The 21,592-nt window shown below is 38.7% G+C and overlaps 1 protein-coding gene across 3 annotated transcripts in view; it reads right to left on the bottom strand.

Annotated features, from left to right (window-relative positions):
- Positions 1 to 16,844: 16,844 nt before the first annotated feature.
- The window catches only part of LOC148024833 (beta-glucosidase 25-like), a 75,757-nt gene continuing 71,009 nt past the window's right edge, over positions 16,845 to 21,592 (bottom strand). For all 3 annotated transcript variants that reach the window (XM_087694496.1, XM_087694494.1, XM_087694495.1), the window contains 8 exons: positions 18,966 to 19,059; positions 18,621 to 18,879; positions 18,411 to 18,526; positions 18,116 to 18,336; positions 17,979 to 18,016; positions 17,749 to 17,872; positions 17,551 to 17,656; positions 16,845 to 17,425 (listed from right to left, as the gene is read on the bottom strand). In XM_087694496.1, coding sequence (XP_087550622.1) covers positions 17,077 to 17,425; positions 17,551 to 17,656; positions 17,749 to 17,872; positions 17,979 to 18,016; positions 18,116 to 18,336; positions 18,411 to 18,526; positions 18,621 to 18,879; positions 18,966 to 19,059 — 1,307 coding nt within the window. In that variant the 3' untranslated portion in view covers positions 16,845 to 17,076. The remainder of the gene's footprint in view (positions 17,426 to 17,550; positions 17,657 to 17,748; positions 17,873 to 17,978; positions 18,017 to 18,115; positions 18,337 to 18,410; positions 18,527 to 18,620; positions 18,880 to 18,965; positions 19,060 to 21,592) is intronic.

Genomic DNA, 21,592 nt, shown 5'->3' on the forward strand with positions numbered 1-21,592 from the left:
AACCCAAGATTTATAAAGAGAAGATTCACCTCCATGGACATCAACATCTAGTCTTCCATCTAATCTAGTTCCAAAGTGTATCCTACTCCTATCAAGTAGAGGTTAGATTATCTATGAATCAAGAAAGAGGAGTCTTATCTCCCTCAATGCCAAGAGTAGCATATCCATCTAATCTACTTCTAGAGACTATACCCTGCCCCTATTAACAAAGGCCTACAATGCCCTAGTATGGTGTTCCAACCCAATAGTGGGTGCAAATAGTGCCTCGAATGATGGCTCAACCACAATTGCAATGGCCTTTGACAATCCCACAGTAACGACGATGGAATCCTGCCAATTGGAGTCACTAGAACAGCCAATCCAAATCAAACTTAGAATAGAGATCCTTCTTTATCAACCCAATTTGTGCATGCGATGATCATAGAGATACCTCAAAATCCGATTATATTTGTAATAGTAGGAGAAATTCTAAAAGACTACTTGTTAAACTACTAGTGTTTCCAATGCCATAGGCTCAACCAAAGATATCCTCAGGTCAAACATTTGGTGCAAAAAATGCTAGCAAGCAAGACATTTAGCTACTAAATGTACCCAAAAATCAACTATTCCAAGAGCCTTCTCTTCATATTGCTTGATGAAGAACCACATAGAAGATATCTGCACTGCGAAGAGATGCATGACAAAAGAAAGAAAGAAGAGGAAGCAAGGTTTAGTCTATTGGAGTCTAAGATGAGGACCCAAGATATTGGGCCAAAACCTAGAGAATTTGGGTCCAACTTGAGTCCTAGAAGATTCTCGTCCTAAAGCTATAGAGGACAACAATCTAATGGTGGTCAGAGGTCCGAAGTGGAATGCTATAGGTGTGGAGAGAAAGGTCATATTTTCCTAAATCGTCATAATTCGAGAAGGTCAATGGGCTATAAGTTGTTGTGTAGCGTATGCAAAGAATAGGGACACACTACAAAAGATTGAGCCCATGTAAATGCCAATGCCTTTAAAAGCTAGCTAAAGATAAAAGAATCTACCTCTAATGGTGGAATTGGAAGTAGTTGTGATTACACATGCCAAAAAAAAGAAGCAACAATCTTAAAAGAGAATATTTCCCAAACAAAGATAGTAAAGTTTGCACTTTCAACAATGCCACAACATAATAGAGCATAGAGCAATGTAGTATAGAGAAATGTAGCGCAACAAATGACTCCAAGGATAGTCTTGGAGGTAGACCAAGAGATCGAGGTGGATATACCTCCAACTTTGGGAGAGGTACAATTCTAGTCCATTCTCAAAGAGAGAAGGAAAATGAATATGGGTATTACTCCATTCCCAAGCGTTTGGAAAAGCCAATGGAAGGACTATGACTTGATTGAGGATCTTGACACATTCCACCATAACTAGAAATTTTAGCTCAGTTTTTTATGTTGTCCCCTATCTATCGAAAAAGATTCAAGAGCATTTTGACAAGAAGACATGGACTGAGGATTACTAATTTGACAATTGTAACTAAACTTAACAGAGCTTGTGAAGGAAGTGGATGTCGCTAATGCCTTCCTAGATCTTGGCACTCTAGAAGATGCATTGATTGATGGATGTTCTTCAGTAAATATAATGATAGAAGTAACGATGAAAGACTTAGGCTTGCAGGGCATGTAACTAATGCAATGGCTCATCCAACTAGTAGATCAAAGTAGGATGAAGCCTTTGGGCATCCTCCCATATGTTAAGACAACCCTAGCAGGAAGAGATTATTGATTGAGCTATTCGGTATTAGTTAAACCATAATGCGACATCTTTCCCACTATTGTTGGGAAGACCATGATTATTTGAAGTAAGGGCAAGGACTAATTGGCTCAAAGTAAACCTAAACCTAGGTGGGGGAGAAAATATAGTCTTGAAATTGTATAACCCTCATAAAGGAAACACATCCACCTCCCTAGAAGTTTTTTGGAATCTACTAATGAAACTAAAGATGGAACCTCTATAGAAAAAGAGGCCCATAAGGAAAATCCTTCCCAAGAAAATATAGGAAAAATCCCTAAACATGGGCATTCTAAGCCAATTATAAAAAAAGTAAAGTTTTTATCAATGGGTGAATACCTCTTGGCTAATCCAAGAGTAACTTTTGAAGGTAGTTTTGACATGAAGATTGAAGCATGGTTGCATTATTCCCCCCTGTTACATGGATAGTTTGGAACCAAAGATAGTTGAAGTGAAAATCCCATTCTTCTCTTATAGAATCCCTCTAGAAATAGAATTAAATTTGAAGATGATAAGTCTGAAATTGATAGGAATCAAAATAGTTAGAAAATGACATAACGAAGAGGTAATAGTGATTTTAGTGATTGAAGACCCCAAAATGGTGGAGGGAATGATGATGGTTCCCTTCAAATCGATTAATGTTTCCAAAGTACATATAGGGTGTATGGAGAGGACATACAAGAAGTGGATCAAACAAACTAAGATTTTATTTATCAGTGGTTCTTGTTACCCTGACCACCAACCCTTCAATGACCCTTGCCTAAGAGCACCAAACTAGAAAAAGGATAGAAGCTCATATGTTCCCTATTATGTGATATGTCTAAACACATTATTAGAAGATGAATCATCCAATCGAGAGGTGGTTCCATTTAAGGTATAGTAGAAAATGACTCTCATTCCATTTCAACCCTTCTCTTAGCATTAGAAGAGTTAAATTGCATTGCAATAGAGGTCAATTCTACTAAAGCATCAAAAGAAGAGATAACTCTCATGAAGGAGTCCAACCTATATCCTAAAACTATGTGAGGCACATTCATAAGAGAAGTGGAAGGTGAGAAGCAATTGACCTTTACAGATCTAGATGGAACCGAGCATCATCTCAAGGTGGGTAATGGTCTTCTCAAAGAGAAGCTATTGGCCCTACGTGACCTATTAAAGGAGAATTTGGATGTGTTTTCTTTGTCATACAAGGATCTTTCAATTGTAGAAGAAGTTAAGTTCAAGAAAACCTTCACAACATTATGGGGAACCTATGTCTATAGAGTGATGTTGTTTGGGTTGTGCAAAGCTCCTACCACCTTTCAATGCATAATGATGATAACTTTTCAAAATTATTTGCATGCTTTTATTGAGGTTTATTTGGATGACTCCTATGTCTTCAATCTACTCTACAAGCACTGCGGACACTTGCAACAGTGCTTTGATTGATGCAGAGAGTATGGAATCTCTCTCAACCCTGAAAAATGCATCTTTGGAATATCTTGAGGAGTTTTTTTGGGCCATGTAGGCTACATGCATAGGGGATTGCAACAAATCCAATGAAGATAGCAAAGATTGCAACTTTGGTAGTATCTACCAACCTCAAACAATTGTAAGGATTTCTAGGAGTTTATTTGGATGCTTGAATGTGAAAAATCCTTTAATACTTTGAAATAGTGCCTACTCTATAGCCTTCTCATTAAACAAAGGAATTCCATGTACACATTGATGTATCAAATTTTAGAGTATTAGGCATTGTCTTATGCCAAAAAGGTTCCTTAAAGTTGGGTCAACCAATCTACTATACAAGCCACAATGTTAACAAAAGATAAAGGAACTATATAGTGATAGAACTAAAATGCCTTGCCATGGTGTTCGCATTGGAAAAGTTCTGGCACTACATGCTATCAACCCACTTCAAGTTCTATGTGTCTTTCTTAATGAACAAAACCGATGTAAAAGGATGAATGATGCGATGGGTAGTACTTTTCTAGAAGTTTAATTTGAAGTGGTAACAAATCATGGTTTTTTCCATGTACTACTTGATCACGTCTCTTGGATATTAATTCTCTCAACACTTCTAATTATAGCTATCATGCTCATTTTGACAGTGTGGTACAATTTTCCTATCCCATTATCTCTAAAATCTAGCCATTGGCATCCTTTTCTCTCCTTCATTCCTCTGACAAAAATGGTATTGGTACCTTCCTTGAAAAAAAAAGGGTTATGGGAGAAAATGACTTTAGTTGGCACTACCATAACGACCTATTCTTTGAGAAAATATGGAAACACCTTGAGGATCAGGGATGGAAAAAAAGAGAATTTAAAAAAAAAAGAGAAAAAAAATAGTGTTGTGAGAGAAAATGAAGAAAGTCCCTATCATAATAGGTTGTGCTCCAAGAAAAGGTGGTAATAGCATTGGGGTGGGAAGATGACCAAGGAAAAGGTGCGACATCCCTTAGTCGTCTAGACTGTTTGATCCAACACTAGATATTCCATGCATGTTGTTCACCTCGATGCATGTGGTGATCCTTTATCAATAATCTTGAATGTTGTTCCTAGTCACCTCCTTTTGTGTGTTGTTGTATCATGTTATCTGTAGTACATCATAGAACCCATTGTGTCTTCTTAGGCACACTAATAATCCGAATGTTGTTGTATCATATGATCCCTAGAAAAAGTTCCTAATATACTGACTACCTCTAGGGATATGCCTCTTCATCAACAAACAATTGAGCGAGGTGAGCTTTTATACTAACTAGATGGGAATATAAGGCCTACCCTCCTCTATATTTATATCAATTGAGTGTGAGACAAAGGGTGGGGTGAGTGACTAGCCTTTTCCATTCAAATGAGAGGCGAGATGTTTGAATATTGAGTATTGCACCCATGAGATGGGCCTCTCAATGCATAAAGCATGATCTTTCCTATGCATAACATCATAATGATCCTTGGCCTTCTGTTTCTTGCATAGTATGCTAGCATTGGGTGGGATGTGCATTGCACCATCAATTGCATACAAGGCATACAAAATCTTGCACAAGTGAGTATACTAGTTAACTAATGGATACAAGGAATCAGATTATCGTCCAATCTATTCTCAATAGAGCGTGAGATAGCAAGGTTTGAGCGTGACTAGTCCTCCTTTCAAATAAATGAGATTTGAGTATTGAAGGATATTGTGACAACTCGAGACATGTGCGTTCTCTTTTCCCTATCCATATAGGGGACGAGCCTCTCAAGTATAACACAACACTTATATTTTGTGCACTACACTGCGAGGCTCCCTAGTCTTCAATGTTGCATCTATGCTAGCCAAGTTATGTTACATTGTTGCACTAGCACAATTATGTATTTTGGCATAGTCCCTCTATTTATTAGAATATGTCACATTCTTTGTTAGGTGAGAGATTGGTTTCATGCTTACATTAAATTGAGTGTGGCTAGTGGGCAGGGTGGGTGCATGTTCTACCATTTGATTTGAGTGACCAGTGAGGTTGAGTGGTTTGACAACACTAATAGCAACAACAAGAATTTTCTCCTCAGATCCTTTGGTAGTTCAATTTTTCGTATAGGGAATCGTGCCAATTGGAGTTGGCTAGGCTTGTACACGTCATTGCACACCTAATTTTTTATTCAACTACACAATGGGACGATTAAGTGTGTGACGAGATTGGTGTCTACTAATGGTTCGTGATGTAGCTATCATTCACCACTTGTTGATCCTATGTGGTCCCTTCCATAGTTCTTGTCCAATACTATGCAAGATCGAATGCTTTGTCAAGCTATTGGGGTCACTCAAGCTAAGTGTCCTATACTATGCAAGATCGAATGCTTTGTCAAGCTATTGGGGTCACTCGAGCTAAGTGTCCTATTCTATTCTCTCATGTTTGTATCTTCGTGTGTGGATAGCTTCTTAAGTCTGGGGACATTTAGGATAGACTAGTTCTATGACTACTTTCTTGATTTGTTTGTGTCTCTTAAACGGTTTACAACCATGCTTGATCACGCATTATTCTATACAAACAACCTGTTTTGCATGTCAATACCCTCATAGGTAAATTCATGTACAACATTGCACCCAATATTCCTTGTGACTTTAGCACCTTCCCTTAAGTGTCTTTTCGCATGATCTTGTCTTTTCCTAGAATCCCAAATGGTGTTTTTGATTACTATTAATTGCATTTTGTGTATTTTCTCTATGTCCCATGTAAATGCCCACCCTAAGATTGTTTTCATGGACTTCATCACCCACATCTCATCAAATTGGACATGTTTCCTTTTTACTCCATTGCGAATTAAGCTCCCAAGCTTGTGTATTTAATTTTCCTTATTTTTCATTTCAACCCATATGAATGCCTGCTACCTACCTTACAAGTGGGTTTTGAGTTTACAATTCTATTTTCCCCCTTTGAATGGGCGAGTTTTCCTTTTTACAACACTTCATTCCGAGTTACAGATTTCTTGATATGAATTTTCAACATATTTTGCATGGCTTTTTCAGGATTTTGTGTGATTTTCATATGAACGCCTTTATTTGATTTTGGAAGAAGATATTTTCCTTATACTATTGTTTTTATTTTCAAATTGTATATTTTTCATTTTAGCAACATTTTTTTTGGGTTTCTAACTCTAGTTATTAATTTCCATCATATTCGCTGCATGTTCGCGTTGCGTCCTTGGGCAGCGTCACTCCAAGACTCAGGACATCATCAATGACAAAGAGAGAATGCTTTCTTTTAGTGCTTTTCATGACATCATTGATGACGCTAGAGAGGGAGACCCATTTTTGTAGTGTCAAGATAAAAATTTACGAATCTATCGGCGAGCACAGCACGGTGCATCATCGGGCAGCCGTCACTCCAAGGCTCACGACATCATCGATGACAAAGAGAGAACGCTTTCTTTTAGCGCTTCTATTGACATCATATCTTTTTTACTGTGTTGACAAATTTCTTTACTTTATTGTGGTGTTTTTGTCATTTTAAAAAACAAAATACACACCCCACACATGCCCTTTGTCACCCCATGGCCCCCACCCTTTTCTTCTCCTGTCCAACTCAAAGGGGGAGAGTCCCTCTTTAGTTTCTTTATTAGCTTTCAAACAAAAAAAAAAAAGACACACCTTAACTGATTTATGATTGTTTTTAATTATTTTTTGAATTATTAATTTTCAAATAAATATTGACCATAATTACCCGCCCTTATCTCTTCCCCCTCACTCTCTCTCTATGAGACAGACCCCTCTTCCTCTTTCTCTCTCCTCTCCCTCTCTCTCTCCACCCCTCTATCCCTCTTCCTCTTTCTCTCTCCTCTCCCTCTCCCTCTCCCTCTCTCTCTCCACCCCTCTATCCCTCTTCCTCTTTCTCTCTCCTCTCCTTTCCCTCTCCCTCTAGGAGAAAATTTGAATGATTGAATGTGTACCTCAATAGGTTGAAATGAGAGGAGATGGTAGATATTGTGGAGTTAGCAGGTGGAATTGATCAAAATAACTTGCCTTTCTAAGTATTTTGAGATCATCTCCCTTTGAGGTCTCTAGATTGTCTTATATCAAGGAGACAAAGCTTTATTACAAGACACATTTTCCAATTTTAATTTGTGTTAAATTCATCCTCTTGAATGGGAGCTATTGTTGATTAGATTGCCTTGAAAAGGCGCTCCCACTCTGCTACTACTACTAGATGCCCTAGCATCATGACTTGCTCCTTGAGAAGGATGCATTCATCAAAATGCATTTCTTCATGAACTTTTGGTTGATGGCTAGTGCTTCTTCTCTGTAGCTTGTGGCTTTTTCTCTTTTCTTGCTTATTTTCCTCCATGTTTCAAAACAATGTAACAATCATACTGAAGCATTAGCAAATGCTTGAGGTGTAGATCCACTTTTAACAATATGGAAAATGGTTCTTTTACTATGGGAAAAATCATCAAGCATGTTGTGTCACTTAATTAGGTTTGTCTAACAATCTACTTAGCTTGAAATGCATCACTTGTTTTGGTTCCAAATTTCTTGTTGCTCATCCACTTCTACTAATCCTCAACAAGAACTAGCTTTCTTAATGGTTCACTCACATCTCCTTAGACTTGCATAGAACCTTCATGACTCACCCAAAAGCAATCTAGAAGAAACCTCATCAATTGTTTGTAGGATTGAAAAAAATGCACGATGTCTCTTCGAAGTCTTAACATAGTAGTTCGTCTTGGTTTTTCCTTTTTTTGCAAGAGATTCCTAATTTGGAGAAAGATGTAATGTCCAAATCTCAAAAAACTCATAAAAATAAGAGAGCTTTAGTTCTCATTATGGGCAACAATATTCAAAGAATGTTTCTAAATAGGCCCTTGGAAAAAAAATTGACTCAAGTAGTGAATCATTTGAATGCAACATCTCAAATGGATCCAAGCTCCTTGAAGTAATCTAATGCAATATCAAAAAAAGCTCACTTTTGTCATAAGAAATTAAGTGAGGGGATAGCTACATATTTTGTTTGCATTCAAAACTACATATTGCTCATAACATGATAAAATGCAAGCCCATGAATTGTGCTTTTCCTATAATTGCTATTCATATAACAACTTAGTAGTTGTTCTATGAATAACAATAGTGGTTGTACGTAGTAGTTGTCGACATTGTGCTCAATGATGGAACAAGTGCAGAGCTCCTATTGTTTCAAGAGTAGCACCTCCAACAAAGGTAAAGATCTAGCTAGAGGTGGACTTTCTACTATCTGCATATTCTGCATATTTAGAGTTAGTGTACCCCATGACTCCTAAAGCCTGGACCCCATAATATATGCACATATCTACAGTGTACCTCATGATACCCTTTACGACATCCCAATGCTATCTATTAGGTGTAGCTATATAGTATGCCACAACTCCCATTGCAAATGCTATGTCAGGACAAGTGGCGATCAAAGCATACATCAAATTATCTACTACAGATGCATAAGGGATATTGGCTATCTGAGCCTTCTACTTATCACATTGTGTACAATCGCCCTGACTAACCTTTACCTAGGAAGGTAAAGGACAATTAATGGGCTTAACATCCTGCATATTAAACAATTCAAGTACCTTTTGGATGTACTCCTTTGAATAAGTAAAGAAGCCAAGAAAATGTGAGGCATGTCCCATGTCCATCTCAAAGCTCTTCTTGAGCTAACTTTTCAAGGTGTCTAGCTCATCATGAGTGCTCTTAGTAATCAACATATTATCCATATAGAGTATCAAAATCATAAGGTTATCATCACGAGTCTTCTTCGTGTATAAACATGGATCCATATCACTCCCAGTATATCCCTATGAATGAATGAAAGTATCAAACTTGTGTACCATTATCTAAGTGTCTACTTAAGGCCATCAAGGCTCTTTCCATTAGATAGTTGTTGCTGCATGTTACTTTGTATCTTTTGGTGATTCCTAATGGAAGGTCACCTATGGGAATCTTGTCTTTACACATGATACCAAGTTTGACACTCTCATTCCTTACTTTCATCTAGGTCTATTGACTATGTTTTGGTAGTGGTTGAGTGTATTACCACATGTACCATTATGGCATCATTAGATAGGATTGTGTAGTACCACATGTATCCTACACTATCCAATGGAAAGAGCCCTGATAGCCTTAAGTAGACACTTAGATAATGAACTATCAAAGTGTAGTAGCATGTGGTAGGATACATGTGGTACTACACCCATTATCCAATGGAAAGAGCCTTGATGGCCTTAAGTATCATTATGGCATCGTGTAGTACCAAAGTGTAGGATTGTCCAATAACTGCCAGTAATGAACTATCAAATCAAAGCACCTACTCTTATAGATAATGCATAAACCTGCAATTACAACATTGATGTAATAATGTAGCATTGAATCAAAGATCAACCATAGGCAATCAATCAAGAAAATCCAAGCTCCCAATGCTAGGCATATTTGGCAACAAATAAGATATGTAAGAGTAGCTACTAGTGATTAGGCATGCAACTAGTACCAAGATTTTTCAAAACCTCGATGTGTCAATAAACCATATATCTAGTAGACATAGACATCATGCATGAAATAGGTCTCACAACGAATAAAATAGAATTTCCAAATGCACAACCAACGATCAAGGGTAACAAAGCTCAATACATAGGCAACAATGTGTATACATCATTGACATCACTTTGAGAGAAATAGGTGTCGGGTGTAAAGAATGAATAAATCATGCCACTAAAATATAACTACATCCAATAGACATTAAGAGAGCATGTACATATCTCAATGAATCCCACTATCTTAATAGACTAAGCTCAATTGCATAAAACCCAAAGCTCTACTCGAATGTAAAATATCCAAGTGTCAAGTGACTCCCACTGGAACAAAATTGAACGCTAACTAACCAAGACAAGCTCAACACATGAGATATATAAGCATTCAAAAGCTAAGATATATCAAGACCATACATTTGAGAGCAATACATATAGTAAATACTCAAGCCCATAAGTACAAGAGCACTATGTCAAGTAGCCATGGCCAATACGAATGTCATTAAGCTCAAAGTCAAAAATCAAAATCTTTCAAGATCATATTCAAGCATATTAATTAGTATCAAGCATCAATACATCCAAATGGTATAACCAGATAGCATCAAATAGCAATAGGCATAAACTATCCTTGTGTAAATGTTTGTTGCCCACTATTACAACAGTGAAATACCCTATATAAACTAAACTATGGTAGCTCAAGTCAAGCCAAGAGCATCTCAAGACATCATCCAAATTGTACTAATAATCCAACATCAATAAGCATAGGTATGAGCTCAAATAGTAGGTAAAATGGATATCCATGTTTTATGACAATATTTTTCCATGTTCATATAGTGAACGACTGAAGCATATGAGCTCAAAACCAATACTAAATGGCACAAGACCAATGCTAGGAGTAATGCCAAGATTTTCCAAGTGTTTGAGGGCTACCAAGCAAGCGATGAGCTATTTTAGATAGGACTAATCTTATTGTCCAACTAGCCTAAGAAATAGGACTAACCTTGTTGTCCAACCAGCCTAAGAAATAGGTGTAGTCCATACTAGCTAAACCAAAGCTAATTTTGTTTGTAGAGAGTAGGAAGCACTTACTAGTGCTTAAGAAAGCATTTGGAAGGCCCTAAAGTAAGCTCAAACAACCCTAGAGCAAGATGAGGTCAAATGGTTACCTCGAATGGATGAAGACATGGTTGCCCTAAAGCAATGAGTTAAAGCTTTCAAATCTAGACTAAAATCAAGCTAAGGAAGCTCTCCGATCAAGGGATCTAATACCAATTGTTGAAGGGAGAAGCCCGAGTGGGAGTACGAGCAACTAGAAGCAAGGGAGGAGCAAGAGAGCAAGCTATGGTGGATAGAGCAAGAGAGTAAGAGAGAGAGACTCGATGTGGGAAGTCCAATAGTCACAATGTTTGATCGGCCTTCCCTTATTCATTAGTCATCACTGAAAGAACAAAGAATGAAGTGACAATGATGGGTGCCCACCACATGCAATGTACCATTGTGTGGGTCTTGCCACCTGTCGTGTATAAGTGTATGGATATTGTAAGTGTAGTGAATACAAGGGTGGCAAAGGCACAAGTGCCTTTACCCCCAACACTTGGGACACTTCTCTAGGCCGTTTTTTGATGTAGCAGTTGCTCCTTCAAGTGCCTATAAGTTTGTAGCTTTGGTAGAGGGCTTTCATATCTTATTGGTCCCTAGCTATCGTTGGGATATCTTAATAAGTTTACTATTCTCAAGGGGAGGGATCTCTTGAATTTAGATTCCTCATACACTTTAAAATCTAATATAGTTGTGGCACTTTATTCCTGTCTCTCACTACACCTCTGCATAGGTTCTTTTGGTCTCTCCCCTTACTCTTCTATCACTTGTATGTTTAAAGGGGCATGTGTCACTTTCTGTGGTTCAGCTTTCCATATCTTTAGGATCCTCTCATAGGCTTCCCTTTGTTTTGGGGTGGCATCTATGGATTTTCATGGATTTGGAACCTCATCATTAGTTCCTTTTGAAGGTGCATCATAATCTAACAACTTTGTCTAATCCTCAAAAGGGATCATCAATGAGGGTGGCTCCCAGATTTTCACTATTGATAGTTGATGGCCTTCACTTGATGACAAAGAGGTAAGTACCCAAAACCCCATGTCCTTCAATCTATGCTCCGCATACCTCACATGATAAAGATACCAATCAATCTTTCCTTTATCGGCTCATAGGTCAACAACCTAAATTATGCTCCAAAGCCATACTTTTACAATGTTGCAATGGCCACTCCCAATTGGGGCTTAAGTTCCTCAACACTATCTATATGAAATTTCACTATAGTGGTTATTGTCCCATGATACATTCATTGCTGGGAAGAGATGACATCCTTGCACACAACTACATGTACTTTGTATTGACCCTCTCACAAGAGAGCACCACCTAGATTAGTAGCCAAGCGCTACAATGTCTCCAAGCAAGCCTAATTTGCTTTCTTAGTCGTTTTTTATGTACCTTCATGAGACTAGTCTCCAGGATGGTTTGCAAGCTTGTACACATGATTTGTTGTTGGGTGTGGGCTTGCTAAATATTTGTGAGTTCTTTGGTAAGTCTCGCTACCTAGTTCCTATCTTATTCCATTTGCACTATAGTTTCCACCAATTTTTTTCTAGCCTACTTTTACCTTCTTCCATCCCTTGGACTTGTAGCATTAGCTCTTTCAGTTCTTTACTTCTACGTTCTACTTGAGCATGGAGGTCTTGTTGTTGCATTTTAGTTTGCTTCAAATACTTTTGGTATGCTTCTAGTACATTATCCAGCCTACTGGCTTGTAATTTTGAGTCATCTCTAAGTACTTTGGCCTTCTCTTTCTTCAACTCATGCCATAATTGCTCTAGCACTTGCTGGCTTTCTCTTGCACATACTAATTGACCACCTTACTCATGAGAGCCAACTGTGGAATCATCTAGTTGCTACCCATCTTTTTCCTCTCCAAATCACCCTTTCTTTGGTTCTAGGAACTCTACTTGCATTATTTGAAGGGTAGTCGGCATCAATTGTAGCTCTAGTTGTCCTTCACTAACTTTCTCCTTCCCCATAATCCTAGTTTCATCTCCACCTATGCCAACTACACATCAATCTTCCTTACTTCCCTTCTACATAGATTATCCTCCTTTCTATGCAACTCTTCTTCTCTCCTACATAGATCTCCTTAACAAGATAAATGAGTGTCTATGAGGAAATCTTCATGTTCCTTTAAGCGTGCTACTTGCCCTCATTGCACATTCATTAAAGCTTCTATTATAGTTGGAGTGAGATTGGACTTTTTCAACCTTGACCAACGTGCTTTTATTATTTCCTCTCTCATTGCATCTTCTAACATGCCTTATGTTGCCATATCAACCTCCTCCATTTCACTTCTCCTTTTTCCTCATTCTACTATGTTTGTCCCTATTGTGCCTTATCCTTTTTGTGGCTTGCTCTCTATCTTGTATGCTAGTGGTTGTTGTGGTTGCAATGGTTGTACTTCAAGGGGATTAAATTCTACACTTATTGCCAGGCCTAGTGAAGATCCATGCAACAAGATCCCCCAAGGTAGCACGCACTAGCTGAGTGAGTGCAAACTCGTAGGTTATTGTGCAGAACTTGGTCCTACATTTGTTGTTGTTCTTGGGGTCTTTTTTAGTGCTATCCTAGTTTTTGTAAGTGATTCCACCATATTATCAATCCAAAAATGATTCAAATCTTGCTCAAGGATGATCTTGGACAATATGTTTTTAATGAGTCCTTTTGGAATCCTACTAGCTGATGCACCAGGTTTGCAATAAGTGAACATGGAATGGAATACTTGGGTTGTGACTCTTAAATCTTCATCCTAAATAGCACTGAACAACAAGATGTCATTGTTCAACTATATGTGCTCATTCCACCTAGTGGTTCCACAAACATTGCCTTTTTTGTTGGTTCGTACTTTTCTTCTCTCTTCTTTAGGCCTAGGACAAGCTCCACCCATTCTGTTCTTCCAACTTCTTCTTCGATATTGATGTTCCTGTCTTAGCTTTTGATGTGAAGATTTGGATGAAGGTAAAGCATCTTAATAATTGTGCTAGTCCACACATTACTTTGACATAAATGGCAAGCCCATAGTTTGCTATGAGTTTCTTAACCATGTTGTTGCTTTTGATCACTTTATCTAAATTTCCCAAGATGTGAAACTTTAGCTCCCCCACACTCCATTGCTACACTTGACAGGCAAACAATTATTGTTGCTCTAGGCTGAAGATACTATTGTTTTCATCATATTTGGCATGACTCCTTGTTGTGGCATGTGAGTTGCCATCTACAAAGGGAACTTGCTTAGTGTGAAGACATTCCAGTTAAGTGGAAATTAAGAACTTGATCCATGATATAGAAAAAGGGAGTGAACATTGGTACTTTTGAATAAGTCCCTTTTTAAAAAAAATCTAAATTAGTGCATTTAATCACAAATTCATGCATTATGTGTGTGTAAGTGCTTCCTCTTTTTTTAAATTAAATAACTTGCAAATAATAGTCCGAGCATATTTGCACATTTATTTACAGACAAGGTGATGTGTCACACGATGAGCATTGCAGAAACCAATCATAAAAGTGAGGGTTCCATGTCATGCCGCCGAATACCAATATGCGTTATATAGGTCAAGACATCTTTAGAACCTATTGAGCTCACAATATGAAGCTCTTTCTCATTGAGAAGTCTGTCTAGGTAAGTAAGCATGGAGTAGAATGTTGTCCTCAATTGGCCTTATTATGGGTCAACGCAAGGACCCAAAATGATGGGGTAACATAAATTTGATCATATTCAGAGGTTTTCACCGAACAATGTTCTTTGGCATTGGTCATGATCTGACAACCAACGCACTCCTATTAGGCTTGTAGACTGAACCATTGTTGTAAGAACCTAGACTAAGATTTCATAAGTCTATCCAATTCCATGAGATTCTCGGGAGTAGTTTCCACGCAACTCTGCTTAAAGGAGGTGACGAGCCATTTCTAAAGGGCTTCCTCTCATGATTTTTAATTTGTGATCAACTCTTCAACAATGGAAGAGGTTTTTGTAAAGATGAGCTTAGATTCTTCCCATCAACACGGTAGACATGTTACATCTTCCATAGTGGTTTCATCTAAGAGACCAATATCTAGCCTCATGTAGCTGTAGGCAAACAAGGTGAAGGTGTTGTCTAACTTTCAAATACTCATGATGATATCTTATCTTGTTTCTAAGGCCATGCTAGTAGCTAACAACAAAATTGATGGTCTTCTATAAGGGGTTCTTAAGCCAAGAGGTGGATTTGGTTTGGTGCAAGCGATTTGGTTAATATGGCGAGCTAATTGCATTGAGGTGATTGGCTAAGTGATTGCATGGATAGGATTAGAGTCAAGTTTTGTGACAAGAGAAACTTGGACCTCTTAAAGAGTGGGGCGTAAAGGAACAATAGCATCAAGGGGTCTTACCTCTTGTTCATTAGATTTTAGTGATGGTTTGAGGTAAGGTGGTTCATGTATTGGTCCTCTCCATAGCCTTCTACCCAACTTTCATGCATAAGAGAGGGTCTATACTTAGTATCAATTGAATTTCCTTACTGAGCATTGGCTCTCATCTAGAGTGTGTGGGTCAACGAGTTCAGTTTTTTCTTGTAGACCAGTTGGGGTTTCTGAGGCTTTACTAAAGCCCATGTGTTTTGTTTTCTAGAGTATCTTTGTGACTTAGGAGACCAGCATTGTGTATGAAATGTTTGGGTGTGAAAAGTGATTGTAGCCTTGTGGGTTTGGAATGTGGTGATTAAGTAACCACACCCAAGTTTTGCCTTCATAGTAGCCTTATGCTCTCAGAAATCTTTATGGACCCACCTAGTCTGCTTTTGGCTATGCCATTGGTATTTTGATCTTACTTGTGAAGCCTGAAAATTATGTGGTGGTGGTTGGGTGAAAATCTAAACCTCCATGTCATTGCACATGATCCTTGGTATCCACTTCACTTAGGCCGTTTTGGATGGAACTACCATGCTATTTATTGGTGGCTCTGCTTTTATTGAAGTACATGAGCCCTTACTGAAAGTTGTGATGATTTGTACATTGCACACTTCCAAGTGAATGTGTTGCATATCCAAGTCAATGGTGCATTTGGTCTACCGCTTAAATAGGTGGCCCAACAATGTATCACTTCCAACTCCTATGCAAAGAGATTGAGTTGTGGTTTATGGTGGCTCGATGAAGGTGACTTGCACGATAAAATATGTAGATAGAGAGGAGAGAGAGGAAGACGGGGAGAGAGAGAGAGAGAGAGAAGAAGAAGAAGAAGAAGAAGAAGAAGAAGGAAATATATATTTACATCTACAAAAGACCAATGTGGCCTACGAGACAAGACCAAAGTACATATATGTCCAATGTCATCTCATCATAAAGTGAAAGAAAAATGTACTAGCATAAGGCTAACATTTAAACATCTAAAGATCTCCTATGCGACGAGACCAAAGTACATCTATGACCAATGTCATCTCATTGTAAAGTGTAAGAAAAGTGTTCTAGTATAAGGCTAACATTTAAACATCTAAAGATCTCTAAGTCTAGAAACTTTATGTACAAGATATATGGCTACTGCTCCAAATCTCACGGTCCACACATGCAACCTCCAAACTGCAAAAAAGCACATTAAAAGAGCCTCCCAAAAATAATTGCATCATTGCTCTAGAATGTCACCCTACATAGCAAGTATTAGCCTTGGCTCAAGGTATGGCCAATATTAAGTGCTTACACACTGACAAACATAGACAAGTGTGACACCTTTAAACACCAGGAGACACTTTGCAGAAACAAAGAGATTGGCTGCACAAAAAATAGTGCACTGATACCTGTCACTTTGTAAAGTGGGCAAGAGAGACTTCTCATTCGAAAGTGGGCAAGGACCTCACTTGTTTAGCAAGTAAATAACAGGCCATGTCCTCTCCAATGGATAAAGGAGAGCATACAAGCTCAAGAGGTGGTGACTTCAAGACTTCCGGACTTTGACACAAACTGTTTGGGCATACAGCCCACTACAACGAGAAGTGAATGTTCATACAAACTACCCACAATTTCTCTGAGATGTGTTTCATCAACCTTCATTATACATGTCACACAAGGTCTATGCAGATTAAGCTCAGTATATACACATTATGCTACAGCACTGTGTCACAAGCACTGAAAAGCAAACAGTACACTGCACAATATTTTGCTGTCATGCAGACCCCAGATAACTGTACAAAATGAACCATTTTTTACAATCACATACACATCAACCATTTTTGTTTTTGCTAATCGTCTCGCTCAAGGTGGTGCACTTTGCAAGAAGAACATCCTACTAGCATGTTTTCTCCTGTGATAATCAAGGGGATTGTACAATGCTGAGGAGCGCCTGATAAAATGCAGAAGATATTCTAGCCAACAGTCAAACTGACAGTCCATAAAGCACCCCCTTGATTTCTCTGATTTAGTTGGTGATGTGGTCTTCTGCAGAAATTTCTGATACCATTCAGCTGAGCACTTCATATATCGTTTTTGTTGATTCTCAAAATCCACATAATACAGACCAAATCTACATGCCAACCCTGAACTCCATTCAAAATTGTCCAGGATAGACCAAGCAAAATACCCTTGTACATTGTAATCGTATTCCCTGCATGTCAGAAAGGAAAACTTTGCTTAACTGGGTCCATCAAGCGGGAAGCTGATACAAAAAACCATGTTTAGCAAAGAAAAGTTCATGCAGGTGAAGTCTCTGCAAAGAAAATCAAAACTAACTTCAGAGCATATGCCAGTTGTTGAAGCGTGTCTCTAAGATATTCTACACGCTTTAGATCATTGCATGCTTGGTCCCTTGATAGATTCCAATCCATATCCATTGTACCTGAATATAAAAGTTTACATGTCCAAACAGTACATCACTTTCTTGCCATTGAGAAATACAAATGAAGTTCCATGTGCCGTGTGCTATTGTACCATTCTCAGTTATGAGGATTGGTGTTTTTCGAATCCGTTCTTTGCCATATCGGTGCTCAATCCAAGCTATCATTTTTGGAAGAGCCCATGGACAATTATACACCCAGCCAAGTTCAGGTGGCCCCTGCATACGAAGCATTGGAATTCCAACTTACCATATTAGTTTTGTGATGAGAATATAAACAATCAATCAGAAGTTGCACTATCATTTGGGATCATGCAGAACATACAATTCGTTCTCCTATGAGTTTTCCCTCAGGATTGGAATCTGCAAACAGATAATTGGTTTACAATTTGTCTCAGTAAAATATAAATATCACATTATGCTGATTACGAAGGGAAACTAATGCCAGAGTTCAACGATTACATTCTGTGATGGCAAGACGATCATTTCCGTACCACCTCTGGCTGGGTGCTGGTTTTTCCTCAGCGTTTTTAGCATAATAAGCTGTATAGAAATTGTAACCGATGAAATCTACACTTCCCTGTAACTGTCTACTTTCATCTTCAGTGAAGTGTGGAAGACGATCTCCTGCTCCATTTCTCATTGATTCCGGATAATCCCCTAGGATAATAGGATCCAAAATCCTGAAATAGACATCATCTCTTAGATGCTACACTTGGAAGCTAGTGATCTGATGTTCAAACTTAAAATACCTTACCAGGCTACTTCAAATTCAATGGATCTTTGAGCTGCAGCTATGTCTTCGTTAGTATCAGTATAAGGTTCAAACCATTTGCCATCAACAGACATGCCAATCCTACCTTTTTGCTCAGCCTGCATGCTGTCACTGTGAGACATTGATGATGACAAACTGTGTTGAATTGCCATTTGACATAATAATGAGAAAATGTAAAACCATAAAAGAGACCTGGAATTTTTCCCTGTATGTTTGGACAGCTGCCAGATGGGAAAGGAGGGCGTTATGAGCTACAATATATGGTTCTGTGCCAGAATCACCAGTCCTTTCTCCTGCCACATTACTGATAATTGAGCATCTACCAGGTGCTTTTGTTCCACTCCCATAACCCTCTGATGCAAAAGTTCTGATCTCATTAAAAGTTATCCAACTTTTAACCCTGTCGCCAAAGAGCTTGAAGCAGGTTTCTGCATAGTAAGCAAAGTGTTTCCTGGCATGCAAGTGCAAACTTAGAGAACTTAACTCTGGATTTAAAACTTTCAAGAGAGAAAAGTTTAAACAGGAGAAATGACTCACACTATTTCCTTGGTTCGCCATCCTTTAATCTTTTCATCATTTTCAAGATATAGTGGCAAGTCCCAATGGTATAAGGTTGCATATGGTTCGATGCCTGGACAGCCAATTCAAGGAGAAAATTTCTGTGGCTGGAATAGGGCACATAAAGGTTTACTTCCTGAACATGTTTGAGAATTGTCCATAGAAAGTGAAACTCCAGCTACAGCAAGCATGCCCCTCTCAGTAAACTCAATCGGTAGCCAAATGAACTCATGTAAATTCTACCATTATGCAGGTGTATGCATGCCTCCCCATCAAGTCTATTAAGAAATGCCATGTTCTATTCATAAACATGGCATACAACGATTTTACATTTGCCAAGCCATGATCCTTCAAAGTAATATGATAGCCTGTCTTTATGCCATAAAAGAAGTGCTATACTACTCAACAAGATACTACATTAATTCTGAGTAATCTCCATAAAAGAGCCCATGGTGACTTTGGATAAATTGCAAGAGGGTCCATTTGTCATATTTGATAGTGGTGGGTCTCATGAACCAGTGACCAGCTAAATCCAAAAGATTTGAACCTTAAAATGCAAATAGAAATAGACACTTTTGTAGATACTAACATTTTCACCAGATAGTATAAGGAGAGTGCTTTTCAATGTTGGGTATAAGAGTTTGCGTGACGACCAGCAGCTATGGCAAACGGAACTGTGTGTGTGTGTGAGAGAGAGAGAGAGAGAGAGAGAGAGAGAGCCTTCACATTACCATCAGGTATGTGGCTTGTTGGGTGACAGTCCAGTGGGACCTGCAGCAACAGACCAGTGTGACTGCATGCACAGACACACACACACAGATTCTCTGCAGCTGAGCAACTGCCTGGCAAGCAGTCCAGTGTGATTGCAGGGCCGTGTAACTGCAGTCTGTGTGGCCTGCAGATCTGTGACACAGAGAGAGAGAGAGAGAGAGAGAGAGAGAGAGAGAGAGAATCTGCCAGTACTTCAGAAGTCAGTGTGCAGAGTCTGTAGACAGTGCAGAGAACTAGGGATTTACTGCAGCAGAGGCCTGGGGATTTACTGCAAGCAGGTGTGTGTTCCTGGGTTGACTGCAGTGCAGCCCTACAGTCCAGATAAAGGCCATCAAGACCATCACTACAAGTGCATCAAGAAGTGAGAGAGATGACTGGCATGAACATGGCCTTTATTGACCAAGTAGTTGTTGAGCTAAATTATGCATTACATGCTGAATTAGCCTCTTGAACAGCCCTAAACATGCTTAATTGATGAAAACCCTAAAATCAGGAGTGGTTCAAGAGAGTTTAAACGGGGAGAGGTTTGAGGTCCCAAAATTTTCTATAAATAGGTAGGCTGCCCTCCATTCAAGCCAACCTCATTTTTGCAGTTTTCAGGCCCTCTAGCTTTGCTGCCCACACCCCGTTCGTAGAGGAGATCTCAACCGAGGCTGCCCGACTTTGTCTACACCCATCCGGGGCCTGTTTCCCACCTTCATTGCACAGTCTACACTTTCTAGAACTGCTGTCCAGCCCCAACTATTGCTGCTATTTGTCCATCTACTGTTGCCAGCTCCACATGGCATTGTACTGCCACGTTTGTACCTGCTGGCTAATACTTCCGCATTTTTCGTGGCGGAATACCACCCAGCCATTACCAAGTGTGGATCAATTGGTACCACAATCTACCTCAATGGCATTATCTAGTGAACCCTCTAGTCATTTTATTGTGCCCAAGCAGACCGTTGGACAAGGCTTACGTGCCCCAATACCTCCACCCTTTATGAAAGCATTCATGTTCCAGTGTCTCTACATCAGTCGGCACCCATTGGATATTTTCAACCTAATTCTGCCTACCCATCTACTCCACCTCCTTCATATTCCAATCTACCTCCTCCTTATCCATCTTATTCCACTTATCCAACACCTCATGGTTCTTCCTTCTCATCAGCCAAACATGCCTTTAATGACGAGACCGTAGCAGCCAAAAACGTCGGAAACGTTTAGAAACAAAACGTCAAAAACTTGTTTCGTTAAGTTTCTTTCAAGAGGGGGTAAAATAAGAAACGCGGGTTTTTTAATATAGGGATTCTTAATAGTTTTGACTAGGGAAAAAGGGTCTAAACCTCTATGGAACTCTCTCTTAAACAAAGAATGGCTAATTGAGCTCGAGTGATAATAGAGTCAATTGAGAATAATACATTATACGTTATATATCCATGATTCATTATTGACTTGTCACTTATGTCAAAGTTAGTCTTTGGACAAGCTATACAATGGTTTAGAACTCAAACATTATAATTCATGCATATCATACAAAGAAAATTGAAATTAACATGTAAATAGCCTATCTATAATATGGACTAAGTCAAGTTGCAACATCATGATTCTCATTTCAAAACAAACTGACAAAATGTCAAAATCGAGAATGAATCATAATATATCATAAATAACTCATAAATGAGACTAAAGTTGTATAATATTTAAATCTCAAGACAAGAATAGATACTAGATTGACAAAGTTCAATAACTAAACAAAATCACAAAAAAATCAATCTCTTGTCCAAAATCTTGAGTCCTCACGAGTCATTACATATCATCATCATCATGTTCAACATTGCCCAATAGTTTTT

The sequence above is a fragment of the Lygodium microphyllum genome, chromosome 15 (assembly GCF_053477565.2).
Source record: "Lygodium microphyllum isolate KBCC chromosome 15, Lygodium_microphyllum_v1.1.10, whole genome shotgun sequence".
NCBI lineage: Eukaryota > Viridiplantae > Streptophyta > Polypodiopsida > Schizaeales > Lygodiaceae > Lygodium > Lygodium microphyllum.